This window comes from Ixodes scapularis, unplaced genomic scaffold (assembly GCF_016920785.2).
Source record: "Ixodes scapularis isolate PalLabHiFi unplaced genomic scaffold, ASM1692078v2 PGA_scaffold0__279_contigs__length_252992795, whole genome shotgun sequence".
NCBI lineage: Eukaryota > Metazoa > Arthropoda > Arachnida > Ixodida > Ixodidae > Ixodes > Ixodes scapularis.
In genome coordinates this window covers 71,476,536-71,493,157 of record NW_024609835.1, presented here as the reverse complement: position 1 = coordinate 71,493,157, position 16,622 = coordinate 71,476,536, and the positions used below count along the sequence as shown (strand labels likewise).

General features: G+C 47.1%; 1 protein-coding gene across 1 annotated transcript; it reads right to left on the bottom strand.

Moving 5' to 3' along the window:
- Positions 1–5,765: 5,765 nt before the first annotated feature.
- LOC120840948 (acetylcholinesterase-1-like) lies at positions 5,766–12,055 on the bottom strand. The gene is made up of 2 exons (XM_040211749.1): positions 11,749–12,055; positions 5,766–6,958 (listed from the first exon to the last, which is right to left on the bottom strand). The coding sequence occupies exons 1-2, from the start codon at positions 12,053–12,055 to the stop codon at positions 5,766–5,768; spliced, it is 1,500 nt and encodes a 499-aa protein (XP_040067683.1).
- Positions 12,056–16,622: the final 4,567 nt, after the last annotated feature.

The window sequence follows — 16,622 nt, the reverse complement described above, 5'->3', positions numbered from 1 at the left end:
CCACAAGGTAGTCCTAGCTTGTGTGCAATAAAGTTGTTGAACCATTGGCTCCAAAATGCTATGGAATCTTTGTCCGATATGTTACTTGGTTGAATACGAAACGCCTATGCGGACTACATGGTGCGCGCTCGCACCTCTACCGTCCATTCAGTCCATCTGCTCCGAAATGACACCTTAGCAGCTCCGACGACAGACCTCAGCTGCAGCAGTTTTTCACCTTAGGGGTTGCGTAAGTGCTATAACTTTTTTGTTTAGCAGGAATGAGCCAAATAAAAAGGGAGGCCTGTTCAGCTTCGTGGCATAGTAGAGAAGTGTAGGCCTCCGCGCCGACGCCAAGTTGTGTTGCAAATAGACAGGAGGTTTATTTATTTATTTATTTAAACAATCTTGAGCTGACACCACGTCACTGCCGTTTTTTAGGCAGCAATGAGGCTTTAATCTCTTTAAAGCGCAGTGTTAAAATTAACATCGTGCCACCCCCGTAAAAAAGAGTGAGCGAAAAAAAAAGCTGCTGTTAACTTTTTATTACGCTGAGACGTTTCAAATAACCGCTATTTGAGATTGTGGTTTGATTCCGGTTCGGGTTCAATATCAAATGTCTGATATCACGGTTTGGGTGCTGTTCCAGTCCGGTCAAAATAAAATTTAAGATCCGGTATTCGGATCGGTCTCGCGGCTCGGCTTGACACCTTGCTTTATGCACGTTAAGTATTTATTCCGTGCACTAAGTCAGTCTTAAAATATGTCTTCTTATGGTCCATTTAAAATTGTAAGATTATGAATGCAGTCTCAGAGCAAATACAAATATGGCGGAGGAAAGCTTTGAAATTAAACGTCTTTAAATGAACAAACAAATAAAGGTAATCTTGCCCTTAATGTTGGCTATTCCACAAAAAAAACATGGCCATACGAGCACCTTAATTGGTCTAGATTAGCCCAACTCCTCGAAGAACGCTGCAGCGCGAGGCAACATCAATCGTCACAACTTCGGTTCCATCTTCGGTGAGTTGAAGTGCCTTTCTTGACTCCGGATGAAACTTGGGCCAATCCACGTCTTGGACGCCTCCAGGATGGCTGAAAATGAACCAAAACTTTGCAATGTCACTGTAGAGCCACTTTTGTAATAAGGAAAGCTTAGATACCGGCACTCCATTCCCCGACTTTCTTGTGGGCTCCGATATTTTGATGCTTAGTGCAGAGCGGGCGCAATCGGGGATCATCACGACTCGACAATGTTTCTGTGCCTTGTACACGGGGTTCATGCGACGTTCATGCGATACATATTGCAGGACGCGAACTGTTTTCACGTTTACGGAGAACGGAAAACATTTCCTCAGATTTCAGATAAAGATTAAGATAACTGACAACCATTTTTCAAGCACCAAGGTTGATGACGTGTCGTAATTCTGAAGCGTACCCCTTATTTAGTAGATTCCGGTTTACCATATAAATATTTGTTTTGTTTTTGAGTAAAAGTATTGGTAAACGTACCTGATGCGCGGAAAGTTGCGAATGTTGCTCATATTAGGTGATTCCACCTTTTTGGAGGTGATCCCACTTGCAAGTGGCTCTATTTGTTTCAGATGCCACCTGCAAATGTCCCCCCTCCCCCATAAGTAGTTCCATTTGTAAGTGTTCCTTCTCGCAAGTGTTCCCATTTGCAACTGGTCTCATTTGTAAGTGGTTCTATTGGGCGCGTTCAGTAGCGGCTCCAGAAGTCAAGGAGTCAGCGCTCCTTCCACTAGACGGCAAAAACCGACTTCCGGTGCACGTAACTCCGAGTTTTCGGAGTCAGGCTCTCGTGCACCGTCTCCGGAGACGGCGCATGAGGAGTGAAAAGAGCGAGGCATGATGTAATTCCGGATCGCGACGAAATTCCGGTGCTAAAAGAAAGAAAAACAAACAAAATGGCGGGATAAGCTGCGTCGGTTCTGTTGAGGGTGTGCGGTCTGCTCGCTTTTGTTAACAAAAAGTGCTCAAGGTAAGACTAGAGCCACTCTATATGGCAGCGTAGCTGCCAGAGTAGCGACACGACGCGAAATTATCTAGATACACGACGTCAGAAGCGCCTATAGTGATCTCCATTTTGGGCCTGGGAGGTTTCTATGGTAACCGTACTGCTAGCGACGCCGGGCGGCAATCTTTATCTAGTTGATATCTTCATTCGTTAATTGAAAAGTGGTAAAAAACCTAAAAGGCGCTTTGCATGGCGGTACGGCACGGGCCTCTGGAGGAGCGGTGTCTGTTTCTTCTGTGAAATGAGACGATTTGCAGCGTGCACGGACAAGGCGAGTGGTTTTCCGCGCCGCCGGGATGGCGGCGGCTTCGTGGGACGAACGTACCGTCCTTGCACTTTCGGACTTCACACCTATGGAAAAAAATCCAATTACGCCGCTTACGACAGGACGATCGCCTTGGGACATAACTGCTGCTCGACTGCCCCATAGTAAGAGAATGTATGCTTAGCACCATACTTCTTCAAGACCCAATCATTCATTCAAGATGATATTATCTCACCGACTGGCGGGGACCGACGTCGACGACGGTATCACCCTCGTTTTGGGGCGATGAACAGTCGACGGGGTTAAACCAAGAAGGACAGCACGGTGGTCTACAGAGGATTGTTAACGCCATCAAAAGAGACGGACGACGGATATGAGGGGTTCTTGCCGACAGGCCAAGTGGTCGTGCGGAAGTTTACCGGCATGCAAAATGTCAATATTTTTATCTGGTGTAGCACGTATACCCGTGTTAAAGGGGCCATGAAATGATTCGTTAACTTCTTCCTTAGCTTTAATGCCCAACTCAAAAGAGAACAGTGGAATCACGCGGTCGTGACATGCTAGGGCACCGGTGGGATGACCCCAAGCTTCCAACGTGCTTTTTAAGCACACCATAGAACTTGTCATTCGCAAGTGCACTCATGTGCACTCATTGGCAACGAACGCGAATTCAAACATTCATCGACGAATTGACTGTTGACGAGCTTATACGTCCGAGTGACGCAGTTTTCGTGTCAAATGCGTGAGCTGCGGTAGGCTGGCGTCCTTATGGCTTTTGTAGGCATTGCAAAGAGGGTATTTAGAACAATACACACATGATGATAGCATCATGGCACACGGACATTAATGAGTACAAAACGGGCCCTGCGACAGAGAATAAATATTACACTCGTGAAAAATAATTGTCTGTAACTTGTTGATTACAAAGACGAACACACCTCTGAGCATATAGAATTAATAGTGTGTGTTGATGTATTCTCATAGAGCAGGTCATTTCATGTACGTCATTTGAGCAAACGCCTGCTTGTCACTTAAAAAAAAAGCAAAAAAAGAAAAAAAAAAAAACACTGCGATCAAATGCAAGCTATTGCAACGAAAGGACGTTTATCAAAGTCTTCAGAACTGTCAATTCGTAAAATCGTCGATTAGTACAAAAGTTAAAAGGTCGCAGGCGCTTCCTCGCTTAAAGTTGCTGTGATTATTCGGTGACTCAGGGCTGAAACAACTTCCCCTAGGCCCTACACACGACGTATACCTTTCGTTTCGATTCTCAGAAATTCCAACATTCAAAGGAAGCTAGAAAATGCGAAAATGTTATCCTAAAAGCTATATCGTAAGATCGTTGATTAGTGCAAGACGTAAAGATCGCAGGAGCTTCCTCGCTAAAAGTTTGTGATTACGCGGTTACCTGGGGCTGAAACAACTTCCCCAAGGTCCAACATGCGACGCATACAATTCGCATTGATTCTCAGGCATTCCAACGTTCAAACAATGCTAGGAGTATGCGAAAATTGCATACAAAATGTCTTATCGATCCTCGAACACATCCAGGAATACGATCACCGCTACTGCGATATGACTGATGCTGTCGCACAGGTGCTAATATCCAGAGCGATCTTGCACAGAAAAGGCATAAGGTCACATTCTTTTAGATCTTCACGTTATACCTGCTTCAGAGAGCATGAAGAAGTCCGAAATCGTCGGCAAGCAGCGGCACATTACGACTACCGCGAGCGAACAAACTCGTATCCACCAGCTCTGGGCGCTGCCATCTTACCGGTGACATCACGGCTCTTGCGAGGTCACGTGACGAGTAGTTACTCGGTTGCTAAGGAAACCGAGCCAGCTCAGCTCGTCGCTATGGTACCGCGTGTGACCAATCACGGTGAGAGGCGGAACAGGGAAACGCGTGGCGCTACTCTGCCAGCTACGCTGCCATATCGAGTGGTTCTAGGTAAGACGAATAACGCGTTCGAATTTCTTTTCCAGGTAAGGCTCTTTTGGGAAAATGCATTGGACAGTTCTTTGTTTGGTTTGAATATTCTAATAAACAACGTAAACGTTCATTTGACGCCGTGTCTTGATCGCCGTTGCACGGAAACTCGGTGAATATCGACGATAGTCCTGTCCGCGTTGAACAGAGCAAGGCAGGGTATAGGCGACTTTGGTAGCCGGTTGGACACTCACGCAGAACATGTTCCCGAGTAATCGTTTGTTTGCGTAGCTAAATCGGGGTGTACGCTGGATGACGCTCGCTTCGGCCGACAAAGCCTTTATCGCCGAGCGCGGCCGAATTTCCCGTGTGTATACGAATATATTCTATAAGAAGTTCTTAACGAAGGGCAGAACGAACGTATGGCCCTATGAAAGTATTGCAACCGGCGGCGTTGATTCGCCGAGCTCCTATTTTGCGTGCGCTGACGACGTTTCTGTCGGTTTTTCATAACAGAAGTAGCCTTTGCACCGCTTTGCGGAAGGCTCGATCGCGTTGGATCGCTTCGAACAGCAGCGCTGATGTGTACAGTCACTCGCATTTTCTTTAACGACCTTGTCCAGACTTCTTCAATACCGGCGTCAAATAAAAGCGATCGTGCTCGTCATCGTCTGCTTCCAGTTTATTCGGAGACCGTCTGGCACAGAGGAGGAAGCGGAAATGCGTAAAAGCAGCTGAGGACCCGCGCTTTTTTTTTTTTTTTTGCCGTTCAGTAGGCGCTCCGAGGACTCCGACTTGAGTTACTCCGTTCGGAAATGAGGGAGCCGCTACTGAACGCGCCCATTCGCACGTGGTGATACTTGCGAGCAGTCCCACTTAAAAGTGATTCCGATAAAAGTCCGTCGATGAACTTAATTTTCATTAGCACTTACCTGGTGCCATTTGTCACTGCTCCCATTGGAAATTTGTGTACTAATTAGACATATTTGAAGCGGCATTTTTTTACAAAGTTTCTTCTGAGTATCTGTTTTTAATATTTTTCCAACCGACGCCAAGAAAAATAATCTTTTGGACACTAGGGCTGAAGTCAGTGAGCTGACTGCTTACGATTTTATTTAAAGAAAAAAAAAAAAGAAGTGGTGTATAAATGGAGGTTCGAGTTTAAGAACGCTGTATCATTCTTAGCCTTCGCAATGCGAACAAAAGTCACTAAATACCTCCATTACGTATAGTGTCGAAGCTAAGAATAACACTGCTCTATTGAAATTGGGAACGACATTCGCACATTTGTTTCAAGCAGCCTTCCCTCTTGCCTCAAAAGAAAGCGTTCCATAATTTTCAGTTGATTTATCAAGTATACGTAGGCATGGTACCGTGAAATTACGAACAAGCTTTGCTAAACTGCCATTGAAATGAGGCGCAGAAACTAAGAAACAGACAAACGCGATCAGTATCAGGTTCATTTAAAGTTAAAGATACGCATACTTCTAGCGTAATTAGGAAATTTTTGCATTACCTTGGTGCGTTCATGCGATTTCTGCAGTGCATGCTCACCTTTTCTTGGCGAAACCGCTCCATAGACGCATGACTGTGCGGCTGATGGCGCGATCAGGAGCGCAACCACCGTCCTCAAGACTGTTTCCAAAAACGTAGGGTACATCGTTCGCGTGCGTTGTTTTCAACCAGGCTTCTCTTTCCATGCATCGAGGCACATGGCTGATCTTGTAGTAGTACACACCCGCTCCCGTGTTCTTCAACATCGTCGCATTCGCAAACTTTAGCGCAGCCCCCACTAAACCACAAACAACGTGAGAATCTCCTCTTGCATTTACCAACGCCTGTCTCAAGGCATCGTAATCGAAGTCTTGCAGATTTCCCATGTACTCTTCATGTACTCTCTTCAGCGAAGGGAGGTTCAACGAGAGAAAAATCTTGCCCAAGAAGTACTCCATTTCGATCTTATTTATTTTTCTCGAAGGTTTCGTCTGGGAGAATGTATCTCTAAAATCTTGAGAGATGTAAAAGGCTCCTTCATTTTCCACCTGTCCAATAAGAATGTCCTTGTTACCCGGGAACTTCGCCAGTCGTGGTTCCACCGGCATAAACTCGTCCCCGTATATAGGTTGGAAGAAAGCGGTTTTGAGCATTGTGAACAGCCTCTCCGTGACGCTTAGTTCAGTGGAATTTGCGGACCTAAGGCAGTCAACCGTTTCAGCAGTTAACTTTCCCGTAGAATTGGCTTCACGCGAGCAGCCAAAAAATTCAGCAAACGTATGAGCTCTCTTGAGCATATCGGTATCTTTGCTTACTATACCTTTCCGGTCGAACCCTCCGCTTTGGATGATGGCCTTGCGTACCATAGATTGGGTGATGGGCGAAATCAGATGAAATGTGGCGCTCCAGGCTCCTGAACTTTGTCCAAACAGTGTAATGGAGTCAGGACTCCCACCGAAGCGATCGACGTTGTCTCTCACCCAAGTGAGCGCGAGCGCTTGGTCGTAGAGCGCCTGATTACCGGGCGCGTCTTCTGTTCCGCCGTAGAGAAATCCAAAGACACCCAGCCTGTAGTTTAATGTGACAACGACGACGTCTCCGTAGGCTGCCAGGACAGCGCCGTCGGTAGCTGAACCGGTAAGAAGAGCGCCTCCAAACAGCCAGACCATGACGCTCCGTTTCTTTGACAGTTCCCGTTTCGGTGTCCAGATATTCAGGAACAGGCAGTCTTCACTAGTGGCCGAAGTTGCTAGAAAAGGAAAGCACGTTTCAGTTATAACCAAAGTGCTTTGCGATGCGCAAGTGCGTCTGGCTTTCTGCAGGCGTTGTGGTGACGTCAGATCGCCGAGCTCTGATAAGCTCCGATGGAAAGATAATGGGTAGACCTCAAGGCAGCTTGCTTTGAGGTCGACCCACTATCCTTCAATGAGAGCCAATCAGAGCTCGGCGTCGTTTTGACGTCACCACAACCCCCGCAAAAAAGCAGACAAACTTGCGCTGCACATAGTCGCCGAGAGCCTAAGAAACGCAGGGCGTGGCCTATTGTGTAAATGCTTCTTGGTCTGTGATTTTTTCTTCATCGTTCTCATCAGCGAATGCTCCAATCGCATTAACATTGGAGCTATATTGAGATGCTGAGTAATCGCCGCGCCCTGGACTTATTAATCTGCCAGAGACTATATAAAGGCAAAGCGGCACGTTCACTTATTCCCTATTATCGTATACCTTGTCAGAGAAAGAGTCTTCAGTTGTAGGGTGTCAGTGGAAGCAGCGGTAGCTCTAGCAGTGCATTGCCTTACCCATCCTTCGTGTTGTTCGCAAGATTAAGTTTTGTTGCAAAATGCTGAATGTCGACAGTTTTGTCACCGATGGTGATTGTGCACGCATAGGAAGCTAATAACTGAAATGCGTTCGTCTGTGTAACTATACCGTGTAACTATTCTTATTTTCAGCTTAAAGCCGATGCTACGACGTAATGGGGCCAATCAAGCAGTGTCAAAAGCGCAAGTCACTACACCTTTTCTTTTTATGCTTGGTTGAGCAATGATACAACACGTAGAAAAAACACAAGGAACAACATGATGGTGTGCTTTTGAAGTGGTCTGATTGGTCCCATCACCTCGTAGCTTCGGCTGCGTCTGCAATTAGGGTGAAAAGCGAGTGTACAAATTCGTTTGCTTTCGCGCGTCGCCGTTTCCTATTTAAGTTACATGTGAAGTCAGTAAGCGTAAAAGCGCATGTCTCACGTTTCAGCTATGTAATTGGGACCGATACCTATCGAAAATATTCGTATGATTCACATTGCAACCAGTCAAATAAAGGTTATTGATTCCTCTTGCATATTAATGATATTCAAGGTATTGGCAGATTATCTTTAACATAGTAGCAACTACTTTTTCCCTCAACCTGGCCACCTTCTTCAACTCCTTCTCCTTCCGCTCCGTCATATCCAGGAAGTAAGATGTCGTCTCTTTTTTTTTTTTTTAACCCGAAAACCGACCCGCGTACAACAAACTTATTCATGTGTTCGCAAAGAGAAAAAAAAATACAAGAGGACGCTTAAGCTTCGGCTCTAAGAGTGGAACGCGATAGCTAAGACTGTAAATCCCCGCTCGTTCCCAAGCCCTGAAAGCGTCAAACTTTAAAGAAACTGTATCACATGCACGAAATATATTTGACTATACTCTGTTGAGTTGTGAAACCGCACTCAAACCAATGAGTGGAACTCAACCCCCATGATGGTGTGACCATAAATGAGAGATGTGTGTCGACGCCTCTATATGACATTTAGCGACAGCTTTGGTGTGCCATGATTGTAAGAGCCTTTTGTTTTCTGACCTGATCCCATGTAATATTATTAATAGTAACAATAAAAAATGTCTGGGTGGCGGGTCCACTTCCGGCGCTCGAGCGAAACGGACGTTTTATCATGAGCTCCGTCATGAGCAGTAAAAACGGCCGAGTTAGGCCGTGGTATTATACTTTTGATGCCGCCACCGAAGATTATCAAGTTATCCTTCCCCAGCGGCCCACGGAGTGCGTTGTTACAAATATTGTGTTTCTTCACTGCAGCGTGAAAGGCCGTCCGTACCGAGTGCACGACGAACGGATCGACGTGATGAAGATTCTGGCTTCTGCGGGTTTTCATCAGATGAACCACGTATGGATGTTGAGGATGCACTCGCTCGCAGCGAAGCAACTACTGGTCAACGCCAAGAAGCTGACCATCAAAGGGGCAGCGCCTCGGCATTGACCTGGCGAACATGGTGGTGAAGGTGAAACTTTACTGGTCCCCGTACGACGTGCCCAACGTCCCGGTAAAGAAAGAGCTGGAGCGCTATGGCAAGGTCTCCGAGATCACCAGGGAGCTCTTCCGGGAGAAGGGGTTAGAAGCTGTCGAGTCCAACACTCAAAGTGTGCGTCTGGCCCTCAAGGAAGACTATATTGTCGACAGCCTCTTTTACGAAGTTCGCCTGGCGGGGTGTAAGGTGCTTGTTGTTTTGCCAGGACGCGCTCCGTTTTGCCTGCGCTGCCGTCATACGGGCCTTATTCGTCGGTACTGCCATCGTTTTGGCCATGAAGCCGACGACTATGTCAAGAGCTATCCGTCGATGTCCCGCGACCGCAAGATGGACGGCTAGTTGGACCTCGTGATGGAGGACGCCGAAGCGGAGGAGGCGGTCGGTGCTTCCAGACCGACCGTTCTTCCGCCGTCCGACGGCGTCTGGTCGGCTGTGCCCAGCAGACGTCGATCTTCCGGCCTCATCGGATGGAAGAAGCGGTTCCGAGCCTGTGCAGTAAGGTGCGGGGGCGGCGGGCGCGAAAACGGGGGTGCCACCTGCTAAAGAGCAAGTCCACAGCCAAAGCGACGGAAGTGCCCCGAGGGACGGTGACGACGGTATCCGTAGTCGCGGTCCCACGGCTCCAGTGCCAGACGCGGACGTTGAGATGAGCCAGGTCATCAAGCGAGCGCGAGACCCAACGTCATTCTCGGAAGACGTCGCAGCAGGATCGACCGCCACGCAGCCTGAAGACGCGACTTTTACCAAGCAACTCATGTGTGGGTTGTTTGAAATTTCCGCGCGAAGGGACTGTGACGTCATGACCCTATCGACCAATCAGGATTTTCCGTCCCACGCCACCAACGCCGAAGCGGGCTTTTTTTGCGACACGAGCTCCTTAAAGAATCCCTGAAAAGAATAAAAACAAATGTTTTTTTTTATCAGTCTGGGGCAGTCTGGATAGAACACACGTGTCAAAAAAAAAAAAATTAAGCGGAAATTTTTTTTTTTTTAGAGCAATATTGACCACGCAAGGACGCAATTTAGTCGGCAGTTACCTCCTTTCCATTTGTTTTCTCTCTCGGCAATTCGGGCGCGTGGAGGAGAGGTCGATCGGCTTCGCCTTCACGTTGAGGTGAAAAGTGCGAATGACCATCTCGTTGAGGTCGAAAGAGCGAATGACCATTCCGTGACGCCATAGAGTTTGCGCGCAGAATTTTGAAATAAACCTCTCGCCGTCAATATTGCGGACGGCGATACTGATACTGATAAAAAAATACCGATTAAAAAAAAGATTTGTTTCCTTTTCAGGGGATTCTTTAAAACACTTGCTTTGATAACTTTTTGTGGCACTTATATAAGCGTAATAAAGAGACAGGGGCAATAATAATTGTGTGTATGTTTAGACGGCGGGAAGCTATGTGGAGTGCAAGTTCGCCTGCTTCTTTTGCAGGGGTTGTGGTGACGTCAGAACGCCGAGTTCTGATTGAAGGATATATAGTCGGTAGACCTCAATTGAGCTTGCTTTCAGGTCTACCCACTATCCTTCAATCACAGCTCCGCATTCTGACGTCATCACAACCCCTGCAAAAGGAGCAGGCGAACTTGAGCTCGGCATAGTGAGCCCCTGTGAGCGTGTCTGCGGTAGATGAGAAATTTAGCCAGCGCAGCACCACTGCGGGTGTCTTTAATGTGCATACCGCAGTAGTGACACACGAGCGCACGCCGCTACAATGCTCGGTAACAGGGGTTAAAGGAGCGGTGCAAAGCTATTCAATTGGAATGTTTTTCACTTTACACGAGCTTACTGGCACTAGTGGGACTCAAGGAACTCGCACGCTACGCCACTGGCCAAGAAACTTGTTTGTTGAGGTGTAATTTCAAGGACAAAAGCGCCCATTTTCATTCAATCTCTCCTTTGCAAAATTTCATGACGTAACGTGGGGGTTGCAGTACACCCCAATGACGATATTTGAATGCGGTTCATAGATTGGATCCGAGCATTGCGGGAGCACTCGATTTGGGCTCGTGATAATTACTAGCTCGAGAAGCATTCGGGTATCGGTGGCCCGTGTCCAATCGCTGCAATGACGACAATAGTCGAGCCATAACAATGTCTGGAACTCAGCGCGTGTCCTGTGCTTTGCCAACCCCAGCGCGTGGCTATGATCACTGCATTGGCGGGATTAGGGTGCCTTCACTGAGGTCATTGAGGCACCCTAGGCGGGATATTATCGGCTCCAGATCGTGTAGCCGCTTATTCTGGCTGCGAGTTGAAAGGGTGAAGGCTGCTCGTTTTTCTTTAATTTTTTTCTGGGACTTTTATTGCGGGGGGTGAAGAACGAACACGTGTTTCATAGGTTATTAGCGTTAGGGGTCCATTATAAGCGGTATTTCAACAAAGTACAAAAATTGTTGAATCGCTCCTTTAAGTAACGAACATTATTGTATTTTCAGGACCATATAGTACGCGGACTAGACATGTTTAAAAGTCGAAAGTTTAAGATTTAAGTGCGAGTGTGTGTGTGTGTGTGTGGGGGGGGGGGGGGGGGACTGTCTACAGTTACTGACTATACAGTGAGTTGATTTTTCAAGATCTTTCATTATGGGCAGACGTGACGAATCCTGTGAATGGCAGATTATGTTAATGATGACGTTTTTTTTTTTTTTTTCATCCGAAATTGGGATTTCCGGGCTTCAGTTGGAAACCACGGTACTCAATCGTCGACTGCCCTTGAAAACCACGAACTTTTCTTACTTTCCTGGAACGTGGGCTTCGCGTCCACGATAGAAGTCTGCGTGCAAGCCGGGGCCGGTCGCGTGGCGTCCAGGGCTCCGTTCCAGGGCTTCCCGGGCTCTGGCCTCCGGAACCTCCGCTTGCCCACGGGGGCCTTGGCGTACGGGATTCCCGTAGAAGATTCTACGACTTTGTCCTCCAGAACGACCCGGCGCAAACCGCGCACGACTCCAGTCCTTGTCGACACGATGGGGCCGGTGGAACAGCTAGCGGGGGTCGACAATGGGATAGCCAGGGGCAATGCAAAAACGAGCCACGAGAGCACCATTCTGAACAGAAGCACTCAACCAAAGCATATGCAGCGCTGCGTGTATGACGCTGCTGCCAGCTGGTGCAAACTTTGTTTTCGGCCTCATAGCTAACGTCAGCAGCAGCCCGTTGGGTCTCAACCTCTACGCCATAACTGCAAGAAAAAAAAAACAAAAAACAAATCCAAACGTAAAATAACAAATCCTTTTAGCGACAGTATACAGGAACTCATTTTTGGCCCTCATGCATATACAATGTTGTTCGTTCGTCTGAAAATTGGCAGCTGCGCGGACCGTAACATGGGATATACGCTAACGTATCTCGGAGAGCTTTTAATTCTAAAAGCGTCAGTATACGAACAGGCAGATACAGCTACGTGATAATGTTTAGTGGGTCGGAGACGATCGGTCGCTCTTAAAGAACCCCTAAAATTAATTCTCTTTTTTAAACAGTCTCGTTGGGACACGCGTGTATAAAAATAAATTTTACGTAAAAAAAAATTAGTGCAATATTGAAAGCGAGAGATTTATTTGAATGCGCGCAAACTCCATGACGTCACGGAATGGTCATTCGTTCTTTCAAACTCAACAAGATGGTCATTCGCTCCTCCCACCTCAGCGTGAAGGCGAAGCCAATTCATCTCTCTTCCACGCGTCAAAAATGTCGACAGAGAAAATAACTGGAAAGGAGGCGACACCGACTAAATCGCGTTTCGCGCCGTCAATAATTTTTTGAATTTTTTTTCGCGTAAATTTTTTTTTGCACGGGTTTAAGTTAGATTGTTAAAAAAAAAAGAACATTGGCGTTCTTTTCAGGGGCCCTTTAAAGGGATATTGAAGCAAAGGATTTAAGCGCGAAATACATGTGCGACGAAACCGTCCGATCCGACGTGCGGACTGCCGGAATGACCTTTAGAGGCGAGGGTTTTCGTAGCATCGGAGAGCGTCGAAAACCCTCTCCTCCGACCGTCGTATTGCGTGGTCGGACGTCGGATCGGACGGTTTCGTGGTACATGTGTTTCGCGCTTTAGTGTCCGTAATAAGTGGCGCACGTTCTTTCCACGAGCCAGCAGCCGCCGGTCACACGCAGCGAAAATGACGTCAAAGACCTCCATTCGCGCTTAAGAGGACAGCGAAATGCATGGTCTTCGGGCCAAAGGATAATAAAGCCAGTCTTTTCATCTCTACAAGTGAAAGCTACGTGCTTGTTAGATCAATTAATCGCTTACCTTTTATGCCAGACACCACTGTGTAGATGAAAAACGTTTATTCTCCTTTTGCCCGAATGCCATACATTTCACTGTCATCTCAACCGCGAATGGAGGCTTTTGACGTCATTTTTGTTGCGCGTGCTCGCGCACATCGGCGGCTACTGGCTCGTGGAAAGAACGTGCGCCACTTATTATGGACACTAAATTCCTTGGTTCAGTATCCTTTTAAGGTACAGCACTTTTCTTTAAATCACGGTGTCGAACAGAATCCGAAACGCATCGTAAACCAGACCAAAGCCCTTATTTTTGACAGAACAGAAACGAAACGGAAGCCGAAATCAAACTTAACTCGGGCACGGTTTTCAAACTCAACTCAAATGATGCGAGCACACTGAAAGCGAATCTGCAACCTCAAAGCGGATCCAAAGCGTCTGGGATCGAGCGGTTGGGGCGCGCTTTTGCCAACCGCTTCGGGAACGATTTCTCCCAACCGCTTTCGCGAACCGCGAAGCGGCAATTAATCACTTTGCGACGCTGACGTGACGTCGGTGGCATTCGAAACAAGATGGCGGCTGTCGCTGGTGAGGCGTCTAATGCGCTGTAGTCCGTGTGACTAGTTGCGTGCAGTACAGGCGCGCTAGAAAGGCTGGGACAGAAGAGGAACCTCTCCTCTCTAATGTTCCAACTGCTCTCATTTCTCATCTTGCCGTCCAGTGCCCTCCTCTCCCGTTCCGCCTTCCTAGTGCTCGCCCTTCCTCTATTCGCCTCGGCGTTGCCTCCGCTCGCACTGCACAAAGTATTTGGTATGGCGTTAAAGCAGACAAATCAATAAAGAAGCGTGATGTTTACGTCCGTCACTTCCACCCGCCGCGAAAAGAATGGACCCTTAACCTTAACGGGTTTTGGTCCGGTGATTTGGTTCCGTTGTTTAATGTTCGGGTTGTCAAAGCCCTTCCCTCTCTGAATTGTTAGTCTTTGCCCATAGAAGATCGCAACCCGTCCCGATCGATCGAAATGTCAGCTTTTGTAACCACTAAAGCAGTCGCGTGAACTACTGAAAGCTTTCGACATCCTGCATGACCACCATGAAGGCCGATGGAGACGCCGTGAGCCTAATTGCTACCACGGGGCTGGCAGGGTACCTTCGCAGCTCTACCTGTAACGTTTACTACTTCCAAAAGGAATAAAGGAAACCTACTCAAGAAATAAAGTGCACATACCAGACGATGCATAGATAATCCATACGGCGTTCATTTGAGCTTAATGTAAAACAAACAGTAGACTCGATTGACGTGCGAGTGACGAGAGCAGAGTCCGCCATCAACGACACGACCGGCTAGCACCGAATACATTCCCCCGCACCACGGTTTACCAGTGCCTCTCACAACTTCGAAAATGATAAGAGCAAACAATGCGGGGGAAAAACTGGCCATCTATCCCGAAAACTAAGTCAGCTATTCATGCGGTAAGGATCCACTTCGAAGAAAGGGTCGGGAACATCCTTTTCTGGGTCAGCAAGGCACGCCTACCCGTGGCTGAGCTTTGCTTGTGTATGAAGTCGAGGGAATCGCAGACGGGTTTTGCGGGCTCAATTTTTTTTTCATGAAGAGCGCATTGTATCAGTCGGTCAATTATTTACTTGTTCTAATTACCTGGACAAGAGGACTCATGCTTGCATTCATCCTATGCCCGAAGAGCAGTCTTGTTGAAAAAATGTTGACTCCCGTTTCTTCCAGTCTTTTCAATAATCTTTTTTCAAAAGTGTGTGCCGCCTATGTTTCGTTTCACCGTAACTTAAAAAAAGGCAACCGCCTTAGCCCCCTTGAGCCAATCAGAGAGACGGAGTGAAGGTATGAGACAAATCTGTGCAGATGGCCACTCTGATATGTCGTCATGTGCCTCTCTCCAACGTGCACATTGGCTCACCGAGACTGTAGCCTTCGCCGTTTGCCAAATTGTGATGAAACGAATTACAGTAGCTACTATTCTAATTACTCAAGGCCTTCATACTTTGTGCGTTTGTTCGACAAGAATGTTATGTCAGCCATCACTGTGAACTCGGCTCAGCGCCTATTGTACTCGAATGCTGCATTAGCGCTCGACGTGAACCGGGACTCATTCGTGTGCTTTAGGCTGAAAAAACAAAATAAAACAAAACAACAGTCGTTTTGCTTGATGCAGTATTGCAAAGGGTCTACTGTGTCATACGTATTGGAAGTGTGTTTCTATATAACAATGCATCAACTCATACTATTAAACTAGATGCTCACAGTGCGTTTGTTTTTGCAATTAACAAGTTACAGCAATAATTATTTCTTACGAGTATAATATTTATTTTCGGTAGCTGGGCCCGTTTTGTGCTCAATAATGTCAGAGAGCTTTGGTTTTATTATCATGCGTGTAGTTTTATGTACCCTCTCTTGCAATGCCTACAGAGGCCCTTGAAGGGAATAAAGTAATAAACAACATTTTCACGTCACTGGAGCTGGTTTTCGGATGCGCAACATGTTCAGGAGAATTGAACGAGTGCAGCGCATTGCAACCAGTCTGCCAGTCTCGTATGTCCCATTAATTAATATTGAAGGGTCAGAGATGCGAGTGTCCTCAAAAGGTCCAGCACGTACGGTGAACACAATCTTTTGTGCGTAGGCTCTGAAGGCTTAAAGGTGAGCTGAAATATGTTTATTTGGTTAGTGTGTCAATAATGTTTATTTCCGCTTGACTCCATAATTATCGGTTCTTTGCAAATGGTTTCATAACGAGTTTCCCCTGCGACAGTCTCGTGTTAGGCGTTCAGTCGTAGTACCTGTGCTGGTTGTCAGATGAGGCTCCTGGCAGGTCGGTGTTCAGTTTGGTCGGGTGGCAACTTTGACCGACCGATGCCGTCAACGCCCCCACCACGGCTATGGTGTGGGGGTTGTCGTTTTTTTTGGAACTTCTAAAGTTTTACTTGGAGTCGGCTTTCATTCTTTTTGAGGACCGACATTACTTGCAAGGGAAAGGTATCTGCATTGGTTCCTGTGCTGCCCCTGTGCTTTCCGATATTTTCTTGGTCAAGTATGACCGAGCCATTCAAAATGCTATGGAAGGTAAACCCATGACCAAGCTGTTTAGGTATGTAGATGACTATTTAGTGATTTCGCAAAACTGTGAAAACCTTACTGTATGTGAAGTTGTTGAAGATGTGATGAGTGTGTTTAAAGACAGGTCTAGAGGCCTGAAGTTCACCTTTGAACGCCAGGATGGACAGTTTCTGGATTTGCAAATGCAATTCACAGGGGAACACGTGTGCTCGAGTTACAAACCGCGTATCCAGCAGAAAATCCTCCCCTATGATTCGGCGGATTCGAAGTTGGTGAAACGGAGCATTGCGTCG